Source organism: Nanorana parkeri, unplaced genomic scaffold (assembly GCF_000935625.1).
Source record: "Nanorana parkeri isolate BGI_ZX_2015 unplaced genomic scaffold, ASM93562v1 scaffold189, whole genome shotgun sequence".
Taxonomy (NCBI): Eukaryota; Metazoa; Chordata; class Amphibia; order Anura; family Dicroglossidae; genus Nanorana; species Nanorana parkeri.
The window spans coordinates 995,638-1,019,667 of record NW_017306457.1 but is presented as its reverse complement, the minus strand read 5'-3'; the positions used below and the strand labels follow the sequence as shown (position 1 = coordinate 1,019,667).

General features: G+C 40.7%; 1 protein-coding gene across 1 annotated transcript in view; it reads left to right on the top strand.

Annotated features, from left to right (window-relative positions):
* CACNA2D3 (calcium voltage-gated channel auxiliary subunit alpha2delta 3) overlaps positions 1-24,030 on the top strand; it is a 786,579-nt gene that overhangs the window by 146,450 nt on the left and 616,099 nt on the right. The window contains 1 exon segment of the mRNA XM_018555257.1: positions 21,486-21,602. Coding sequence (XP_018410759.1) covers positions 21,486-21,602 — 117 coding nt within the window.

Sequence of the window (24,030 nt, the reverse complement as noted above, 5' to 3'; positions counted from 1 at the left end):
ATAATGTTGATGCGGCCCACGATTAAATTGAGTTTGCTTTGTGATGTCCCTGATTCAATTCACTTGTCCATCAGCAACCTAAAGCTGAACATTAGACACAGATAAATACCATTTAATCCAATTATCCATTAATAAAAATAATTCAAGAGAACTATGGGGTAAGTGTTTTTCCCCATAGTTCTCTTTAGGGTCACGGGAGGACATATACTAACCTCCTCCCGTAACCCAAAGCTCAGTATATCGCAGGCTATACTGAGAGCGCCACAACCGGGACGGATCCCGACAATACAGTTGAGATCCACCCAGATGCGTGTGTGACAGCTGGCTCTGCCTATCTAGAGGCAGAGCCAGCTGTGCCCGCTCCCTACCTGTCCGTTCCTCCAGTCAGCGCTGGAGGATCGGAGAGGGGAGGGGGAATCCCTGAGGGGAGCGGTGACTGTCACTATCCAATCACAGACTTGACCAAGCTCTATTGCTTTGACTGCATTGTAGATAGTAAATTAAAAATGAATGGTTATAAATGGTTGTGGGTTTCTTACCGTTCCTTGTCCAGTTGAACTGCAGCCTGTCTTCTCTTGCGGTACGTCTGACACTGTTTTTCCTCTTTGGCGCCCTCATATGACCAAACCCGTAAACATAATCATTCTGCAACTTCTGGCAAATCTTCTGGCAACTTTCTGTCTCAGAGGATGAGGCAACACCAGTTCACTATTTAACCATCTGCTTGTCTATTTAGTCTACTCCCTTGCGTGTGTTCAGATCTACCATGTGTTCTGCAGTTATTCCTGTTCTCCGTGTATGACCCTGGCTCTGGCTGACTGATCTCCTGGTTCCTTACTCTGGCTATTATTTCCGTTCATCCTGCTCTCAGTGTTTCCTGATCTGGCTGGGCTGACTACACGCTTTAGCATCTGACCTCTGGCTTAGCACCGATGACATCCTGGACTTTTTCCATAGTTTTTTTTTCTATATTTGTTTATTGTTATTTCCAATAAACTCGTTGTATTTTTAACCTGTACTTAAAGTGGACCATTACCACTTTTCAGCACTCCATGTTGATATCATCTTTCATTCATTAGACACACAAACAATTTTTTTCTTTTACTTACAATTACTTTTTTTCATTCACTGCTGATGTAGCCTTCCCAAGATGCATATGTGAGGCCAGGGCTACATCACCAGTGCCTTCCTGGGAAATCTCATCTGCAAAGTGTAATGCATGTCAGCATAGCTGCTTATACTCCACTTTGGGAAAGTGTGCAACAGAGTGACAATGCAGAAGAACAATTGGGAGACAGGGACAGAGTGTTGTCACCCAACAACAGGAAATGCCATTATTTACATATAAGGCATGCAAACACATTTATTACAACATTCAATGCACAGTGAAAATGGTGACATCAAAGTATGCATTGAACATGTCTTAGCAGAGAGGATGATGAATCAAGTATCCTGCACGCACAAACATCTGCATGCTCATGCAAACCTGCAACACAAGAATGTCAGTAATCTTCACATGGATTTCTCTCCACTATTGTGCATTTCATTTTATTAAATAACACCAAGTCGCTTAGCAAGTGGCAAACTGCACAGTAAATTTACCACTAGAAGAGTTCTTAAATATCTGTTTGATAAGTGCCAAAAGAATAAAAAAAGAAACTGGTTATCCTGAGAGAAATTGTTTGAGCTGTGCTTTCTGTCTGTTTTGCACTCTGATCAGTAACAATGTTCTCAGATATCGCTGTAGACTGCAAAACACCTTTCCCTTCCATAGTGGAGATGAAGAAGAGGTAGGCAATCCATAGTCTGGCCTTTGATGACATTGCTGCTCCTTCATAGATACAGTACAGTGAGTGAGCGTTGTCACTTTAGGACAGAAAGTGTGTTACTGGCAGCAGGGATGTCCCTAGCTTTTTTTTACCATCGCAGGCGGTGGGTGAGGGAAGGAGGGTGGCATCCCGCCAATCTCCTAGCAACCAGTGCTGTTATTGGTTGCTAGGAGCTCAGTGGGACACTCTAATCGGCATCCCACCAAACTCCCGGCAACCAGTGAGTTTATTGGTTGCCAGGAGCTCAGTGGAACACTCTAGTCAGCGTCCCGCTGAGCTCCTGGCAACCAGTGAGGCCTGGCTCTTAGCAACCTGAGATGCTCTGGCTGGAAAGGGAGCGGCAGGCACACTGCAAATATTGTGCAGCAGAGTGGCCTTGCAGCTCTGCCTGACAACGCCCCCCCCCCCCCGCTCCCCCCTGTAACCCAAAGAGATGCCACTTGAGGCAACAGCCTCAGGCTGCCTGGCAGATCACCAGGTGAAAATATAGAACATTACCTTTACAGTCAGCAATCCCATCTAAGGACTGGTATGTTGCAATATATAAAACATTTTCTCAGGTTTAGATATGCTTTAAGATGTGAAAGTCACATAAAAAATGTATGTCACTTTGACAATAACTCAAACTACGTGTTTACTGAAAATACTCTATTATTTCCCTGCTCCAGCTTGAGATTTACATGTAAAAGGTTTCATGAAAGGAAACGTTGCATCAGAGTAGTGTGAATGGATTTAAGGGCGATAGAAGGCAAAGCTTGCCTGGTGCACTTTTAAGCTCCTAATACAGAGCGACTGCTGTTATCTGAGAAATGTGTAACATCTGTTTGACCAGATTTCCCAGGTCCTTTGAATTATGAAAAGGTCTGCTTTCCAAAACACGGAACTGTCATAACAAAACATGTAACTGTCATAATTAGGTCATGATTGTTTCAGTAGATTATTCCAAGGAGATAAATACACCCGTATTCCTCAAACCTCAAAAAAAAGTTATCATATCACTAAAGGCATTCACGGATGCAACATCTTCAGTTTTATATCTCTGCTTGTGTTTGTAAAATTCTGCTACAAAGTGTACTTGAGGATTACAATAGATTTACCTGGATTACACCATATGAATTATTAAAGTATAACAGTAGGTTACTAAAACTAAAAAACAAAAAAACATTTCCTATGCCCTAGGCAGACGTAGGCTGTTTTTTATGCAAAAGGTTGCTACCTTACATTGCCTGGAATAACTTCACTGCGTTTAGAGTCCACATCTACAGACAAATTGGCGGGTTTACGTCAAGCTGCCTATCATTTTTTTAAGGGGAAGGATGAGGCAGGACTGCCAACTTGGTTGAATCATTAAAGGAGAACTATAAGATGAGTGAAGATCACTCATCCTCATAGTTTGAGCCGACATGTGATAATGAAACTGTCACGCGTCGGCTCAATAGATCGGGAAGTGAGCGAACACATACCGCCGCTTCTCAATTATCTCCCCGCAGAGAGCCATGACTGTCAGTCATGGCTCCCTGCAGGGATTCCCCCCTCCCCGCTCCGATCCTCCATAGCTGACTGGAGGAACGGATGGGGGAGGGGGCGGATACAGCTGGCTCTGCCTTATAAATAGGCATAGCCAGCTGACACAAACACTTACCTCATAGTTCTCTTTTAAAGCTTATCTAAACCCAAATAAAAAAATAAAAAAAATGCTGCAGCTTACCAGTCCTTAGGTGTGGTGGCTGCTGGGGATGGGATTCGCGTTTGGGACGAAGTTGTGTTGGAGGCAAACCCAGATGAATTGCCGATTTGTTGACCAGATGAACTGTGTGGCAATCTACCCGCCATAAAACAATTTATTGATAATGCACTGCAGGGGTCTTTAAACTTTTTTTTAGCTGTTTTAGAAAGGCCAATTATAAGGGCTTTGTTGTGTGGAGGGCATAGGCAGGCCAAGATCTCAGGGTGATGGCAAGGAAAGGACAGAGAACGCTGTCGAGCTGCATATGGAAAGATTAGGGTCCGTCAGGCATCTGTACTTTTATTGTGATTCCTAGCTCTTTGCTGTCTTTTTTATTTTTTGTTATATTTTGCTATATTTTGTTTGGTTGATTTGAGGTCAGCAGTCACTTTTAGCATGCTTTCCCATCCATAGTAACCTTTTTCTTTTTGCTGAAAGACTTCCTTTTAAAAAAGGCTCCAATATTTTGGGTATTTTGCAACAAGGCTTTCTTTAAAAAAGAGTCTTTTGTTTGAGGGGGTATTTTTGGGGGTTTTCATTTATTTTGGGGATTTATTGTTTTTTTATGGTTGGTTTAAAGGGCCTTTTTTTTCTAAGCTGCTTTTTTATTTCACTGCAAGGCTTCTCTCTAAATTGGGGTATTTTGTTTTTTTGGGTGGTATTTTGGGGTTTTCATTTGTTTTAGGGGGTTCTTGAGTTTTATCTCAGGTTGTAGGGTGCTAAAAGCCTAGCATTCACATGTTATTGGAGTTGCCTTTTGTTTTCAGAACAATGCTGTTTCATTTGAAAGAATAATAAAACTAAGTGTGCACCTAAAACACCTCACATTATATCACTCACATTCAACATGCCTCCCCTTTCCCATATATAAAATAAAAGTTTGACATACACCAGTTAGGACTATTATCCCTAAATTAAAGCATATCTAAAACCCAAAAGCAAACATGTAATATATTGCAGCTTATCAATATTAGATCTGGTGGCTGTTTTCTTTTTTTAGGCTTTTTTTTTTCTTTATTTTAGCCTAGTGTTCATGTCAGAAAGTCTGTTATTTTTCTACCTACTTTAACAGGCCAAGCTGTCCAGCAAAAGTGGAAGTTAGTGAGTTGGGACAAACCACTTAACACTGACAGGGGTGCTTACAATAGGCAGCTTTTATTAATTTATGTAAAACCTTTATCCTAAAAGGGGAAAAACATAAACTATTCATGTAACTAAGTGTTGGCTGGACTTTGGATTTAATTTGTTAGTCAAGTCTCCATTGCTCCTCCATATAGTGGAGCCATTCTAAGACAGGATGTAATAAGGAAAATAAAAAGCTTAAAAAAAGAACACTACTGCAGCAACCACATCTATGGACTGGTAAGCTGCAATATTTGACATTTTTGTTTTTGGATTTGGATGTTCCTAATCACCCTTATGCATGCAGCACACCTGATTGACTTCTGGAGTTTTTTAACATTTCTGCCAAGAGTTCATCTTTGAATCCTTTAAATTGTTAAAGTTCCACTTCAAGAGCAGACGACCTGCCAAGATCTGGATTACAGACCTACAGAGACGGGACTGGAGTAACACACTGAGCATTTGCGATTTACTTATGTTGCAAGGAATGCTAAAAAATGTGTATTGTGTTATGCGTACCTGGGATGGGCACTAGAAGGGCACATTGCTAGGTTCTTAAAAGATCTGGGGCACCCCTGGGCACTTTATATTGAAATAACGAGTGGCTTGTAACAAAAGAAGAGGCAGAGGCTTTTAATTGCCCCCCATATCCTTGCTTCTACCTTTTTATTTCACGTTTCTGCATTCTCACAGTTGGTTTATTTTAAATCTCTTTGATATCATTAAGGAGAACTATGAGGTGAGTGCTTTTCACTCACCTCATAGTTCTAGCCTATACTGAGCCTAGGGTGATGGGAGGACGCAAGTTTGTGTCCTCCCTTTACCCTAAGGAGAACTATGGGGAAAAGCCTTAACCACATAGTTCTCCTTTAGCTCTCTGACAGTTTGCTGCCAGGGATCCCAAGCCTCCATCACAAAAAATAAAAATGATGGAAGCAAAGCAAATATTAGATTCAGCAAAGTTTTATATTCTACATGTCCTAAAGAATGATTCTTAGAGTAAAAGAAGAAGAGTACTCAGTAGAAGAGTACCCCAATGTGGCATAAGAATTATTATGCCTTGGGTGCAAGGATTTAGTGATGCCCCTATTACCAGTCCTAAAGTTGCCCTTGGGCAGTACTATAAGAAAACTGTGTAAGGTCACCAGCCAGAGCCAACATTTTTCATAAATGGCAGGTGGGAAGCTATCTGTTAACCAAATCATCTTTACCATTTAGAGTTCTTTTCCAGAACTTTTACTACATTTCAGCAATTATCTGAAACATGTTCTAACTCTTTTGCTGATACATTTTTCCTTGCTGAGAAACAGTTTTCTCTGCTGTAAAACAAAATTACTGTCAAGTTTTACTCTCCTTACAAAAGTGAAATGCTGGAGGGTAGCACATTGATTCCCACATTATGCTTCTCTTGAACAGGCATTTTCCAAAGATAAAAAATTTACACATTTTGTACACAATTCAGTAACAGTAAAACATGTTTATCTCCTACCCTAAACTCACTGCTGCTGTCTTCTTTTATTGTTTGATTGTGGGGAAACCTGTGTGCCAGATCTAAATAAAGACACATACAGTCAACCTGGCCATAGTTGTAGAGTGTCTTGAGTGTCTGGCCATAGTTGTAGACTACTACATTCCCAAAGGTCCCAGTTTGCCTATAATCTGGTGTTCTGAAACTACTATCCTGCTCTTTGCTTGATGATGACTTACCTTGCACCCTTCACTCTTCTCTGGACTCCTCTTTTGCATCTTTCCCCCACCTTGCAACCTTCATGTCCTGCCTTAACTGCTGTCAGGAACCAGGTGGCCCTTGCTCTGACTGACTGATAGGATAATGAAATCCCAAAAGCCAGTCAGCCAAGAAAACATATCTAAATCTAGTAAACAAAAAATATCTGTTAATTTAATGTAGCTTCCTATAATACTTTGTGCTCTTAATGCCATTTAAACTATGATGGCGTGTGGGTTGGGGAGAAAATGCTATGTCAGGACCATAACAAGCATGATTAAACAAGACATTTCTTGACCCCTGGGGCACCAGATGGGAACAACTTTTAATGTAAATCATTCTATATAAGGTTTTGTAGACATGGGCATCAGACTGAGGAGCAAATCAAAATGTTCTTTCCTGGAAAATTACATGTATTTGTGATGCTTTTGACCTACTTTTGAGTTGCTTTTTTATTCACAATGACTTTTATGAGGGAGAAAAACAGTTTAAATGTGGCTTAATAGTCCATGCTGTATTTATCAAAGTAATGAGTGTATTGTCTGTGAAGGTTCTCATTCATCCAGGTCATTGTATATCTGTAAAAAATAAGTCAAGGCAACTGGACTTGCTGTATTTTTCTTGAAGACATTTCACTGGACATCCGACAAGCTTTCTCAATTCAGAATTTCAATTCTGAATTCAGCTTTCTGAATTGAGAAAGCTGGTCGGATGTCCAGTAAAACGTCTTCAAGAAAAATACAGCAAGTCCGGTTGCCTTGACTTATTTTTTACAGATAATGAGTGAATTGGTTAGTGTTAAAGGGAGAATTAGGGTAAGATTTAAGGTTACATAGCAGATTAGTGTGAGTGTTGCAGGAAATGCTAGTGTTTAGTGGGGCAGCATCAGCGGGAGGTTATAATGGCGGCGGGTGAACACTATCAAGGTGGCGGGTTTGGAGAGATGTGGCCAGTTTGTTTGCCAATTAGCTGAACTGCAAACAGGCAGGGTTTGGGTCAAACTAATATTCAGTCTGAAACCAAAACTCAAGTCTACTCCTAGTGTATTTGTGATTTAGTTATAGAATTTAACTTTTGGCTGGCTTCTATTCTTATTAGATGAAATGTGCTCTGTCACTCAGGTGGAAGACTTGCAGGTTGTACCCATCACTTAAACTTCATTGGATGACCTCCATTCTGTATGATAATGAAGCAAATGTTTTACAATTTGATCAGTTTTTGTGTAAATTTATATAACACACCCAGAGCCCCCAACAGGAGCTGGGGTAGTTACATCAACCCTCCATCTAAAAGTCCGATTATATATCTGCCCTTGGAAGGCATGTCTGTGGCTATCAGAATCTTGCAATGCAACAAGGATTTGTAGTTTCAACACAGCTAGAAGGCCAACATTTGGCCCTCTGGGCTTATGTTGGCCATAGAGGTCCTGATAGAACAAGTAAACTGATGGGCCCAAGCAAAATCAGCCCATGTAGGTGTAGTAAGGAGTGTTTTTTATTTTCTCAAGAAACTGTCATGAAAGTCCTATTTGTTTCTTCTTCCATGAGGAGAAGGCAACATCCTCTCACCGCATCCATCCAAATAGCAAAGAAGACTGCAACAGGTCTCAAGTGTGGGAAGACATATGTCTTGCTTTCCGTCTTTCTACTGAGACTTCTAGCTTCTATGGTTACCTTATTCAATGAATGTGAAAGCAAACCTGTCCTACCCTACAAAATGCATTTGATAATAACAGTATTAAAGTGCAGGCACCACTGGTTTTCTGAACAATCTCCATGTTATTTCACATTATGCATTCTACATAATATAAATGTACAATCAACCAAGGAGAGCGGGAACCTCTTGGAATACCCACAGCAGGTGTACAGACGTGAGACCTTATACACAGATATTTACTGAGAGATATGTTAATTTATATCTCAAGCATCTTTCAAAAACATGAGTTTTGGATGGATTGGTCATAAAAATATAGTATACATCAGACTAAAACATATTGATTTTGTTACATTTAAGCATAAAAGATGGATACATGGTAAGCAAAAGAAAGTGGCAATATGTTGAGCTTTCTGAAAATGCAATCTTCAGGTCCTTTTGGAGAACTGATAGAATTATTCAAATTTCAGTGAAAAGTGAAACCAACTGGAAACACTGAAAACAATTCTCACAAAGCAATTTAGTCTGAAAAAAGCAGCTTGAAAACCAGTGCAGCTGTTGTCAGAAAATCTTGAGCTCATCTACAATGTGCCTCTATCTTATGATACACCTTTCTAAAGAGACACATGTGTAGATATAAAAACAATTGCAGTGGCTTTGTGTACAGAAACATCAACGACAGATTGAGGTCATCAGACTGCGGATGGTGAAGTGATTATCAATGAAAATTGCAAACTCTTTCTTAAATCAATTGTGTTGGATTAATTATATCTAAAGTTGGACTGGCATCTTATTTGCAAGACTTGCTCAATCTGACAAAGTGTCAGAACCACGTACCTCAGAGGAGTCTGAGTTGATAAAGAAGGCCTCTCTTGCAGCTCAAGTCCAAGAACCCCTGTAAGTGGAACAGGTGCACAAGGACAGGAGAGGCACGAGTGCCGATAGCAGCGAAGTCCAAGACAAGCCAGATCTGTAACAGTCGAGCAGCGAGGTACCAGGACAGCAGACAGGGCGTAGTCAGGGACAGGCCAGATCAGCAATTTGCCGGCAGCGAAGTACAGAGCAGCAGGCAGGAGCGTGGTTAGAAACAAGCCGAGGTCGAGGGAATCCAGAAGAGCAGCAGAATAGTCAGCCAAGCCGGGTCAAACAACAGAAGAACAGGGTCAGGATTCTGGTTTCAAGATACAGGTACAGGGAACAGCTGAAGACCAGTCAGCATTGGAGGCTAGAATGTCACAGCCTTAAATAGTGCATTTAGCGTGAAAATCTGCAACATGTGCACGCCTGCGCAGAGGCGCCTGGCAGTACACAATTTTGTGAGCCAAACTATGCCCACGCACAAGCTTGGCTTCCTGACACAAAGGCTCTGGTAACATTGTAACTGAAAATTGTTGAAGCCCATCTCCGGGTAAAAAAAAAAGTAGGCTACCCCTGCACTACAAGGGTCAAGTGCTTGTTTTTGTCTAGGGGCAGGAGTAAATCAGACTTACTTACCCGAACCCCCGCAGCTGCATGTAAACTGAATATTGTTACCTGATATCGGTTATCAGCCTGAAAGGTGGCCCATAGTTGGTATCAGTTCCGAAAAATAGATATTGGTCGACCCCTACTAGGTGGCTCCTTAGACTCTGCACCTTAGCCCCTCTTAGGGTTCACACCTCTAGAAAACATGCAGATTGCACAGTGTCCACAATCCTGGCCTTATGTAACAATTCCACATCTACATTACATCTGAACCCAATAATGATTATGTAGGTTGCTCTGCCATCACAACTTTAGATGAGACCATCCATACAGATATAATTATGCTAGTATCATGATAACATAAGCATGGACAGACAGTCTGCCTATGAAATCTTTAATGGGACCTGTGTTCTTTAAAGAAGAACCCTTACCTTTGCAGTGGGTCTAACTCCACACATCAAGGGTTAAGTGCTTGTTTTGGTTTAGGGGATTTAAAAAAAAAAACAGATTTACTCACCTGATTCTCGGTCCCTCCAGCTGCTCGACTGGTTCCCACAGCCTCTACTTCCCTGGGCTCTGGCGGTCTACAGTTGACGTCATCATGCCTTATGCAGGTCCATTGACATGCATTAGACGTGAGGATACTGAGGGACATTCAATAGCCGGAGCGGAGGGGAAGAGAGGTGAGCACTGACTGCCATGAAACTGAGGATCAGGTGAGTAAAGGTCACCATACATGTTACAATCTGGCCATACAATCAACTTTAGATCTACCAAAACTATGTGAGCACCTAGGCCCTTGTACTTCACACTTGTGGGTAGATCTAAAGGAGATTGTACAATTAGACTGTAGCATGTGTTGTGAGCTTAAAACTTATTTAGTGGAGTCCCCTAGACAAAGCCAGCACCTAACCCTTGCAGTACAGGAGTAGCCCACTGCAAGGGTAAGTTTTTTTTTCTACGTAGAGTTCTTCTTTAAAGGTCAAGGGGTGCAGGTGAGGGGGCTTTTGTAGAGTCAGAGGTGTAACTTTTTTACAGATCCAAAATCCTAAAATTGTTAGCCCAATCATAGGATTAAAAAATATAACAATAGTTTATAATTGGCTTCATTGTGTTGTTAAAAGCCACAACCTTACATATTCATGTACATTGTCGGTTATTGTAATTTTCGTTGAGGAAATGTTTCAGCTGTAAGATAATGATTAGGCTGCTGGTGAAGACAGAGACAGGATTGTAATACATACAATTAGGATTATCATTACACTGAGAATGCTCTATAAGGGTTTGTTCCCTGACAAGAATACAAATTTCGACCATTTTATTTCCTCACATTCTCCATTTACTCCTCCTGAAGTCGATTTCTATATAAGATGCAGACAGACAACTGCATGCATGAGGAGAATGAAATTATCGTAGCTTTAATATGAATCATCAACACAACACGTACATATCTTCTGTTTTGACATATATCATTTCATTCTTATTAGAATTTGAGCAGTTTTAGCTGTTGGCAGACATTTTTCTTGGTAATGCTTAACCAACTCGTGACTTTCCCACCAGATACCAGTAACCTGGTAATCCTGAACCTCACCTGCTGCTGTTTGTCACTAAAAGCCTCAGGACAAAATGGCAGGATTAAGTTGTGTCCCACAGCCACCAAACGGATTCAAACCTACCTTGGAAGTGTGATTGTGATTGGTGATGCTGGAAATAGATAGACAAGTGCCATTCAATCCACTTTCTGTAAGCCCAGGGTAATATGGACACAAACGAATGGGGATGCGTCATCACACTGGCCTGGGCTCACAGTACTGCTGCATTGAACAGTGTTCACACGTCAATATGTGAGCGTCATTCAGGGCAGCAGAAAGGGCTGTCCTCCATCACAGCTGGACAACAACAGGGAGAACCCATAAAGTCAGATTACCGGTCAGAATAATGCTTGATATAAAGGTATATATAAATCAATTGATGCAGTAGGCACATGCGGGAGAGTGGGTGCTGGGTGATTTAGGAAAGTGATGATGGGCCACCGTAGTTTACATTACACTTAACGTTCTTTCCAGCTTTCAGATAATAGTATTGTTTATTTAAATGCTAAAAAGTAGCAGTGAAAAGAACAACTGAAGCTGAAACTTCTCTTTTGCAGTTTTGGATAAGGGGGGCGGATTGGCAACTCCAAAGCAGATTTTAAGAAGTTTACTTATCTCTATGTAGCAGTTGTATGATCATAATATTTAAACACAAAGGGAAATTACTAAAACAAGCAGGGTTTGAAGAGTACAGATCTGCTGATTTTGTAACCTCTAAATATTGTCTACCAAGGCAGCAGATTTCATTTCATAAGCAACTTGCAATCTGTCATCTTTTAAAATGGGTTTGTAATTATATATATATAGCGCCGACAATTTTACGCAGCACTTTAAATAGTTGCACATTTACATCAGTCCCTACCCTCAAGGAGCTTACAATCTAAGGTCCCTATCACACAAGCAAGGGCCAATTTAGACAGGAACTAATTTATCTTCCAGCATGTCTTTGAAATGTGGGAGGAAACTGGAGTACCCGGAGGAAAACCACGCAAGCACAGGGAGAACATGCAAACTCCTTGCAGATAGTGACCTAGCCAGGATTCAAAACCAGGGACCTCCAGTGCTGCAAGGCAGAAGCGCTAACCACTACGCCATATATACCAAAGATGGGTCTCCCATTAATTTACCAATTATCTTCAGCGGAAATCCACCTTCAAAGGTCCAACTCGCAAATGAATTGCAATTACTTGCAACCAATGGATCTGAATCACACAACCATAGGTGGGTGGGAGGGAAGCTTGCAGAACAGATCTCCAGCTGGACCTGCTTTGCACCTCCCAAACTAGTGGACCTGCTTTGCACCTCCACAATCAATAGACCTCACCACAGGGATCAAACCACCCAGAAGATGGATCCCCTCTTCATTAACCAGTTACCCCCAGATGAAATCGGACTTCAAGGATCCAAATTGCACCTTCCCACAGCCCACCTTCAGAAGCCCCTCAGGGACGATCAATAGCTTTCCATTGCTCTTTGTACTGTGTTATTAAAACCTTCTTCTCTGACTATTGTAATGCAAGAATTTTTTCTTTTTACCTGTATGAATGTGATATGCCTATACAGTCTTTTCAAATATTTGTTATGTCCAAGGGCCTATGTTCACCTTTTACTTGCAGGCTTTCAAATTCACAGTTATCGAAAGTTGTCCAAAAATTTACAGAAACGGTGCCGTCATTGTGACTACATGTCCTGAATAGCAACAAACAGAATGTGAAAGTGTCCATTGGGCACAATGGAAATCAAGATTCTGCCAAGGTGCTTTTCAACAATACAAAAATGGCCAAACGTTTACTTTCTAAAGGATACATTGTTAAGAAAATGCTACTGGAAGGAGATATTAAATGAATGACGCACATCCATTTGCTATTGTTATCTGCAACCTCAACCTCGGTTAGCCAGAAAACACAGGCAGAAAAAGTAAACAATATTCAGAAGTAATACCTTTTAGGGACTAGATATTTAAAGCTGGATTCCAGGAAGTTATAAAAGACTAAAATTGATGCAGCTTTGTAATCATGAATACATCATTAAATGCTTGTGAGCCTCTTTTGTGAAAACAATAATGTTAAGTTAAAAATAAAAAATAAAAACACATGTCGTGTGCCTATGTATAAAACTGACTATTGCACCACACATGTTGGGTATTGCCATGTATGCCAGAGTGTGAGCACTAATTCTATGGCCATTACTTATGGTTAACTCTAAAATGAGGACCTGTACAGGCTTTTAAAGCATCGCCTATGGACAATTAGGGTAGTTTTTAGCCGTTTCACCAGCACACAGTTCTGGTATCTATTTACTTGGCACAACCTCATAGTTTATATAAAAAGGGTAATATATTGTGTTTATGTGCACTACACTAATATTAACTTAAGTATTATTTTTAACTCTTTTGATAAAGATTTGCACTAATATCATGTGACATAAAACATTGCAACTGCCACCATTTTTATTCTACAGAGTCTCTGCTTTTTAGGAAATATATACTTCTGGAGGGTTTTAGGTAATCTTCAGGCCTAAAATGTGCATTTTAACATGTATCCAAAAAATGCAAAAATGGCTCTGCCAGCAAAAAAGCAGCTGAGCTCCGTAAATGCACCTCTGTCCTCAATAGCCCGGAGTTGGAACCCAGGTTCAGCCAGATGCTTCAGATTCTTTGCCTTGGCTCTGTTTGTCAGGCAAAGACAGCCAATCAGGGCCTCTGTCAAGGTGGCTGGTGTCATAGCTAATCACTTGTTTAGCACCATGGCAATTACAACCTCAATAGAGGGTAAGATGGCACCTTCCTTGGCTGTAAGGGATTGAAGGTTGTAGTTCCTCGATAAAGCTTAGCACCTGCCTTCCCTTAGGTAGACAGACTCCTCTCCTGTAGTGACATTGAATATGTTGGTGTCACGGCATACTGTAAGCTTCTCCCAGTTTGCATTAAGCTTCAGCAAGTCAGATAGAGCCCACCCCTTTATCTGGATGGAGGTGCAGGATCATCTGGTGCTTTACTCTACAGCTTGACTTCCCCAGGACCACCCCTTTAATTCACTGGATTTCATTTTTTTCCAGTCATGGAGGCTCAGCACCATGTGTCCACATGTGTAGGAATACAAAGCACACAAAAAAAGGCCCCAGTGCACCTGCCAGCTAGCCTGCAACAATGGCCCAGCAATCCAAAATGCACATGGCAGGTGTGCTGGGGACTTTTTTTGTGTTTTGTATTGTTGTAAGCCTTTCCATGTGCACCCTGCTACAAATGCTGGTTATACATTTATGTAGTTACCATTTCTTTCTAGTTTGACCATTTTTGATGTGGGGACGCACTGGGGGCCCCAGCATGCATTTTGGATTGCTGGGCCTGCAGTGCGTCCCTGCACCTTTTCAGGAGGAGTAAGCTACCTCAAGGTACACCTGCATTCAATTTATTGCCTGCATTAATATGCTCCCACATGGAGACTCAATAAAGTTAGGACCACACTTCACAGGGGTGCCTTGACGGGGCAGTGTGGCTTCTACATATTTTTGGCCAAAGTTTGTGCAACTAAAACCTCTGCTTTTAACGCATACTGTTGACAGGGTAATTTGTTTTGTTGCAGGCTAGCTGGCAGGTGTGCTGGGGACTTTTTTGTGTTTTGTATTGTTGTATGCCTTCCCATGTACACCCTGCTACAAAGGCCGGTTATAAATATATGCAGTTACCATTTCTTTCTAGTTTCACATGTGTAGGAACTCCCACTTCTCCAGACTGGCATCTATCCATTAAGGCATTTGATATTGGCATATCTCCTCCCAATCTCAATACATAACAGGCTTTGGGCTCCTTGGAGGAGGCATGGTGCTGTAATGTTTTCAGAAAGCTATGTACAGCACCCTGCCAGTATTATTTTATTTTATTTTTTATTTATTATTGTTTTATTTTAAACTTTCTTTAACATATTGATGAGAGGGGAAAGTAGAAACAGGAAAGGCAAAATATAAGCAGATCAAAGTTTATCTATAAAAAAAACAAACCTAAGTGGTCTGACTGAATACCTCTTACATATGGATGGTGATCAATATTATTTCCGTAGAGATGAAAGGTATATTTTAATTATGACACAACAAGCAAGGTTTCTGCTGCACTGCCAAGTCATTCTGTTTGTGTATCTACTTCCTGGGAGATAATGGAAATATTGTGGACTTTACTTACATTGACCAGTTTTTGCCTTTTACAGTAAGTCCTGCCTGCTACATAATGAATAGTAAATTGGCCACCAGTAAGTTCAGTTTATGTCCGTATAAAAAAAAAAAACTACACTTTATCCTGGAAGTGTGTCTAGTTGCTATCTGCCAAGCTGGAGCTTATAATTATGACAGTAATACGCATCCCTGATAAAATGTACTACATATGAAAGCTTTAGCTCCTGAAATGTAATACCATGCTTTTAGCAGTGCATGAAAATGGAAATTTCATGAGAGGAGGAAGTTAAAGGGAGACTGTCTAAAGGGAGCTATTGACATAGCCAAATGGCAAGCACTGATATGTGCCCGCAAGAACTTACATTAACCCTGAAATAATTTTCTGTGTACCCAGGAGAATCATTCCAAGAAGCATGCTATGAGGCTTTGGGGTTGATTTACTAACCTTATAAACACACCACGAACGTGTATACACCTCTGCAGTGTGTTCCCTCCCAGCATGATCTATGGGTGGAATCTAAACACCTTTGTAATGTGTACACACCCAGCAGGTGTGTTGTGCAAAGCCCTGAAGGAATTCCAAGGTGATGTTGGGTAAATTAGCTCTATGTTGTGTTGCTTGCGTTGATGAATGCAAGGAATGTAAATGCATGAGCTAACCATTTTTGTCTAAACTGTGAAGCAGCATTATATATGCATCATGTGCATGATTTTTACATATATGGCATTAGTGGAAATATGCTTTTAGAGACTTTTTGGTTGATAAATACGTTTTGCTGTGTGAAAATCACACACACCTGGTGTGTGTGTGTGTTTAGGTTAGTAAATCACCCCCTTTGACTTGAAGTTAGTTGTGGTCCTACCATATTATAGTCCATTGCCATACTTATTTGGCCAATATAGATTCTTGTACTGGACTGGTGGCATGTTGGCAGCAGGGCTTATCTAAAAAAAAGGTTAGGACATTACCCAAAGTTGCATCAGGAGTTGTCTCTCTCTTTCTCTATAGATATATAGTCCCTCTCTCTCTCTCTCTCTCTCTCTCTCTCTCTCTCTCTCTCTCTCTCTCTATATATATATATATATATATATATATATATATACAGTTGTGTGAAAAAGTGTTGGCACCCTTCCTTATTTTTAATTGTTTTGCACGGGGTTGATTTACTTACCTTATAAACACACCACAAACGTGTATACACCTCTGCAGTGTGTTCCCTCCCAGCATGATCTATGGGTGGAATCTAAACACCTTTGTAATGTGTACACACCCAGCAGGTGTGTTGTGCAAAGCCCTGAAGGAATTCCAAGGTGATGTTGGGTAAATTAGCTCTATGTTGTGTTGCTTGCGTTGATGAATGCAAGGAATGTAAATGCATGAGCTAACCATTTTTGTCTAAACTGTGAAGCAGCATTATATATGCATCATGTGCATGATTTTTACATATATGGCATTAGTGGAAATATGCTTTTAGAGACTTTTTGGTTGATAAATACGTTTTGCTGTGTGAAAATCACACACACCTGGTGTGTGTGTGTGTTTAGGTTAGTAAATCACCCCCTTTGACTTGAAGTTAGTTGTGGTCCTACCATATTATAGTCCATTGCCATACTTATTTGGCCAATATAGATTCTTGTACTGGACTGGTGGCATGTTGGCAGCAGGGCTTATCTAAAAAAAAGGTTAGGACATTACCCAAAGTTGCATCAGGAGTTGTCTCTCTCTTTCTCTATAGATATATAGTCCCTGTGTGAAAAAGTGTTTGCTCCCTAAACCTAATAACTGGTTGGACCACTCTCAGCAGCAAGAACTGCAATCAAGCGTTTGCGATAACTTGCAATGAGTCTGTTACAGTGCTGTGCAGGAATTCTTTTCAGAATTGTTGTAATTCAGCCACATTGGAAGGTTTTCGAGCATGAACCACCTTTTTAAGGTCATGCCACAGCATCTCAATAGGATTCAGGTCAGGACTTTGACTAGGCCACTCCAAAGTCTTCATTTTGTTTTTCTTTAGCCATTCAGAGGTGGACTTGCTGGTGTGTTTTGGATCATTGTCCTGCTGCAGAACCCAAGTTCGCTTCAGCTTGAGGTCACGAACAGATGGCCGCACATTATCCTTCAGGTTTTTTTGGTAGGCAGCAGAATTCATGGTTCCATTTATCACAGCAAGTCTTCCAGGTCCTGAAGCAGCAAAACAGCCCCAGACCATCACACTACCACCACCATATTTTACTGTTGGTATGATGTTCTTTTTCTGAAATGCGGTGTTCCTCTTATGCCAGATGTTATGGGACACACACCTTCCAAAAAGTTCAACTTTTGTCTCGTCAGTCCACAGAGTATTTTCCCAAAAGTCTTGGGGATAATCAAGATGTTTTCTGGCATAACGGAGACAAGCTTTTATGTTCTTTTTGTTCAGCAGCGGTTTTCTTCTTGGAACTCTGCCATGCAGGCCATTTTTGTCCAGTCTCTTTCTTATGGTGGAGTCATGAACACTGACCTTAACTGAGGCAAGTGAAGCCTGCAGTTCTTTGGATGTTGTTGTGGGGTCTTTTGTGACCTCTTGGATGAGTCGTCGCTGCGCTCTTGTGTTAATTTTGGTTAGCTGCACACTCCTGGGAAGGTTCACCACTGTTCCATGTTTTCGCCATATATATAAATATATAATATATATATACACAGGATAGACCCTTTCCCCCAGAAGCACTGGACATAGTTTAAACTGAACCTGATAAGGCACCATGAATGGTCACTACAAACTGCAAGGCAAATACTGACTCCTTTCGACCTTCCTGAAAAGCTATACCGTTACTTTGCCAGGTATGGGCAAACACAGGTTCACATTGAAGATTAGTTAAGATGCTTTTAATGGTTTCCTGCCATTGTGGTGTTGTTAGCTAGCTGCCTGGACAGGTTTTCTTGGAATGCTAGGTTCACCAAAATCTGATATGTTCGGTAGTTATCTGGTGGTAAATAAAATTGAAAGCTGTTTTCTTGTTTTTTCTTAGGCACTCTATAGGCAATACTTCTTCCCCATTAGAGTTTGTACACACTACAGTGTTCCACTTACATGTGCGTGGCATGTGTAGCGCATCATGCACATTTTAGTGAATTGCTGTTCCAGTTATTTTGAATGATACCCCAACACATGTATAAAACACAGCTGCATTACAGCACAATGCAGTGCACCACAATGTAAGAAGTGTCACAAGATGTCCCACTCTTTCTACAGAATTCCATATGCTGTTAGTAACTGAATACATTGCTCAGCTGCAAATTGACACTTTCAGAATTGCTGAGTTGCTGAGCTTCATGGATGATTCAGATATCAGTGTTCAGTGAATTTAGCCTTGTTTCTATATATGAAAATAGTTGTCTGGTCTCATTCCGTTGCTGTCGGTTCCTTTTCACCTTACTGTACAACTAGGTGATGAGTCATTGTGTTTGTTCATTAATATTTGGCTCCTGTCATCTATTGTCTTTAACAAGAGGATTCTACTTGAACAAACTGAGGCTCATCCAACAAACCTTTCCCTTTTCATAGACCATAGCCATTAGTCTACTAGCTTTAATAATTGGGGATGATTTAAATATGTTTATTTAAATGGAACCATTCACAGTTGGGATTATGTAAAATAATAATAATATTCAGTCTTTAATTATTAAGATTGTGTAGGTATATTATTAAAAAAAAGAAATAAAAGAGATACATTTCCTTCTCTGAATCTGACCCTTTTAAAGTTTCTTTCATTGATATCAACATTTAAAATAATATATATAGTGCAGGTTTACTATATAAAAACATTCATTTTCTCTTCTAAATCTGACAGTCTCTTGATCCGATCATCTTCTTATTTCCAGTAGTTTTCAGGAACCCCTTTCAGCGCTGGTGCTGGTCTCTGATCCAGCGCAGACTCCTAGGTCCCATTATGTCTGTCCGCGTGCACGCTGCCGGCTGCGTACATTGACTTAAGCCCGTGACACACTGCATGCAAAGCCGTGCAGAGTAAAGCAGAGCTGTCAGACATGGAGGTTCGCATGCAGTGTGTGAGCTGAGGACGGCCAGATGAATAAATGCATCTTCAGCCAATCGGCTCACAGGTAACAACCGAATGGACTTTGTATTGTGACGCGTGGGTTTATACACGCAAGCCGATTGGCTGAAGATTACATTTTTCTTCTCGGCACGATCAGCTATGCGAGCTCTAGCAAGCTGACGTGCCGAAGTGAAAATGACATGCCACACTGCACGTGAAGGCAGTGTGCCACCGCTCCGCACTGCTTTGCGTGCAGTGTGTTACATCCTTTACCCTGTGTCTCTACATTTCTCCCAGCTGAAGATCTCTACTGCGCATGCGCCCATCCCATGATCCTTCACGGCCGCTCGAGAATCTTCAGATCTTCGGGCAGGAGCAAGCGGCGGAAGTTTTTACCTATTTGGTAACTTTTTTTAATTAAAAGAAAAATGTTTTTGCATATATCTATTGCTTGCTAGCAGTGGATATATGCAAAAAAAAAAAAAACAACAAACAAACAAAGGAAGGTTTAATTTTATTTTAAGTGTAATGTTGACTTTCCCTAAAGCCATCAATTGTCAGTGAATAGCTTCCAAGCCTATTTGTGTCTTTTCTCAAAGTTCAGATCAATTAAATTAAAGAGAAGTAGGGTTGGTAAAAATAAGGGCTGGATAAATTCATTGTTACTTTAGAGCAGCTAGGGATTAGCCTCTGGGATAGAAAAAGATTCCCTGGTAATTCTTCTATAATCAAAATTGTTTTCATTTAGCATGAACAGCTGCCATTTGTAAATGCACCCAACCCAAATGTTTACTCTGCTGCCAGGACTTCTTCTGCCCAATTCCACCTATTGGTTTCTGATCTGCCATGGCTGTGTGTTGTTTGCTTCTGCTGGTGTATCTGTTATGCCCAGACCTAACTGTGCTATGATTTTTATTATAGCTTATCCAATGTATACTGTAGTTTGCTGATAGCACACAGATCACTGCATTTGTTAAATAATTAACTGTCATTTTTATACGTTGAAGCCAAAATATTCTTTCTAGTTTTAGATAGGTGTGTGTTTGGAGGGTTGTTAATGCTTATTGGGAAATTTTCCCCACAGTAGGTGGATGACACCTGTGAGGAGATTCTGGGGACAGCTATAAAATTTCAGATTTCAACGGTCACCAAGACAGAAAGGGAGATCACTCTCTAAAATGGGGGCACAGACAACAATGGAAACCTGACACATGTCTGTATTTATATGTTGCACTTTATTATAACTGACAAGATCTGTGACTTGCTACATGATTTAATAAAGGTACAATAAAGTGTCCAAAATCAATGCATCTGTATTACTCAAAGCAACAAGCTAGACATCTCTTTGACTCTTTTAACAGTTGGGATTTGGTTGGTTTGAGTAGACACTTTCCTATTGGTCCATGCCATGGTATACAGTTTCTAAGTAACTATCAATACCAAATAATTTTCTTTTTTTGTCTTCAACTACAAATAGTAGTTGTTGTAGCCAATAACATTCTTCCTTTCATTTCCAAAACTGTTTCCAAACTGAAATTAAGAATGCTTTGTTGTTGATATGAAAAGCATCCATCGTTTCTCTCTCAGGTGTTTTGATAAATAAATCCATAGTTCCTTATCCACCACATTACACATCCTTGTTCGAAAATGTATCAAAATCTAAACAGAGGATCTCACTTAGCCTGGTGGTTTGTCACAGGTCGGTTAGAACTATGAGGTGAGTGAAAAGCACTCACCGCATAGTTCTCCTTTAAGGTATATACATCGGGTATACACACTTCTATTTTCTTCGTACAACCTGTGGGTTAAATGGAGAACATAAACCAGATTCCTCCATCAACTCTAAGGAGCATTGATCGAGGAATCGCCTGCAGTTTCCTAGCTCTGTTCGGCCGGCAAATGTCCGAGATGCTCCTTCAATCAGCTGATTGAGGGATGCTGGTCAGAAAGGTGCCGACAGTGGCAACCACGCATCAAATTTCGAAATTCAAAGCATGTATACATGGCTTAATACATGCAAGACTATTTGAAAATAAATTGTGTAGACAAAACCATTTTATAGTCTTGGACCAGTGCTCCATTAGACCACTTGTCTTGTGACCATCATAAAAGTAAATTGGTGCATATTTCAAACAGATGATTAATGAATTTCACGTTTTATTTTTTAGAAATACAAAGAATTTGAGAAAGAAGTCTCTATAGAAGAAATCGATGGACTTCATCTTGTAAAAAAACTTGCAAAGGATATGGAAGAAATGTTCCACAAAAAGGCTGAGGCGGTCCGGGTTAGTATATTACTATTTTTCTATCAGTACTGCCATTCTGTGGTTTATACTAGCATGCATGTCTGTGTCTGATTGTTTTAGGGCAGTTAGTGCTGTAATATTGAAAATAATTCTGTCCCTTTGCTCATTCAGGGCAAACTGACACATTCTCATGCCAGCCCAACCTCTCTCCTGTTAATCCTCACCTTGGCCATGCTCCTTCACTGTTCCATTTGTCAGTCTGCCATTGAATGTACTGCTTTTTGCTGAATGCAGTGCTAGGGGCCTGAGTGGTCAATCGCCAGGCCCTAGCAATGTCATGTGGGAGAGGTGAGAAAGTCATTAAGCCTTGATAAGCTCAAACATTGCCTGACATAGAACATGTAGAGGGATTAGCCTGAGCAACCCTGCAGGAATACAGGGCAGTAGGGGAGCACAAGGAAAATAGCAGTGGGTTGGTGGGGGCATCTAGCAAGAGAACCTATCACATTGCCCATTCATTTTAAGATTTGGATTGATGTGCCAAGGACATAACTATACCCATAACAAACTAAACTTTTGCTCTGGGGCACAGCACTGTCTGGTTACAAAGCAATTCACACGAGCAGAAACAGCATTTGGAAATTACTTTTGGATACACTGCAGCTCGTTTGGGAGCTTCTCTAAAACTGCTGTGATGGCAGATCAGATTTTCTGTCTCTAGAAGGACTGACTTTGAGTAAGAGAGCAAAGTGATGGGGGCCCCTTAATGGTTTTGCTATGGAGCCCCAATACTCATACACCTGTTGTTATTGTTATTGTCTGTCTAGCTGTGTCTCTTCTAAGCTGGCATCAACCACTGCTGAATACACTCAGCTCAGCTTAGTATACATTGAGTGGCACTGGTAAGTGTATTCCAAGGGGTACTTCTGGCAGGATCAAAGGGTACTACTGTTAAACAGTAATTATCATAAAGGGACCCTTGTAGCTTCCTTAAAGTGACACTAAACTCAGAAGTTAAATCTTAAAAATAAATTAAAGTACCCTAACTATTAACAAGGATGTATCTGATTTGTGTATCACTCAGCTGTAGATCCCCAAATCATCTCTGAATTGCTGCTCACACTGTCCTTCCTTCTGCAGGGTGGCTACTTTTGTTCCCCATGGTCCCTGTGTGTGTGTTGTAAAGTAGCCACCACTCCAAGCTCGCTCCCCTGATAGACAATCTGAACTAAACGTGAGATTGTAGTCCATCATAGGAGTGAGCTTGGAGCAGTGGCTACTTTACAACACACAGAGGGACTGTGGGGGACAAAAGTAGCCACCCTGCAGAAGGAAGGACAGTGTCAGCACCAATTCAGAGATGATTTGAGGATCTACAGCAGAGTGATACACAAATAAGATACATTTTTGTTTTTAGTTAAGGTACTTGATTGTATTTCAAGGTTTAACTCCTGAGTTTAGTGTCACCTCAATTAAATAAAACTGAAAGTAGCTTGAAAAAGAAGAAGATGAATACTCACATATGGTAGGGGGTGTGTTGAAACTTTGCTGTCTTGCAGAGCTCCTGGCACTGCTACTATCTGACACCTCTGTATATGTCAAATAGTGGGGTCGGTGAAGGGAATAACAGCGTCCAACAGGGGACACAGACCCCACTATCATTACTGTGGTCTGTAGTAATGTAATGGTCAGTAAGAGGAACCAACAGCCTCCAGGGACATGCTGTCCGAAACACCTGGTGTCAGATAGCTTCCTCTTCCTCTTTTGCAAGCTACTTTCAGTATTCAGTATCTGACTGACCTGTCACTTCACAAGGGCGGATGTGCTTGTATGTGATTGGTGTCTGATGGGGCAGGATATACCAATGCAGATGGGGTGGCTTAATTGTGTTTATAGCCATCCTTTTCAATGTTATTTAAACGGATGGAGGGTCTAAAGCTATTATCTTTCCTAAAGCCACATTCTGCCTTAAAGTGTGTTTCCACTTTTGCACTCACATGTGAGAAAACCTCACTATATGTTTGTTATGTGTTCCTATTCACACAGCTTACCGAAAAATAATGTCCTACCTTTTAGATGTTTTGTTGCAGCAGGAAGCATGGCTGGTTTCAGGTTTTCCTGAGCACCTTCATAGAGATCTGTCCTTACAGAACAACATGAACGACTGAAATTTGAGGATTGGGTTTCTCTCATTAACTTCATTAACATTTGAACGCAGAAGCCAGGGTTGTAATCCTTTAACCCCTCACCCTGCACAGCCCCTCCTAACAAAAAAGGAGAAGCAAGTGGAAATGTTAACCCTTAAGAAGCCAAGTAAAAACCATAACCCAAATAAAAGCAATTTAAACTGCAAGAACCATTTTTTTTTAGCTTATGCTATATAATTGGGAACGTGTAACAAACATAAAATAGTTGTTTGGCTGTGAATATAAAAACATGTTTTAATCTGTTTATGAACAATAGTTTT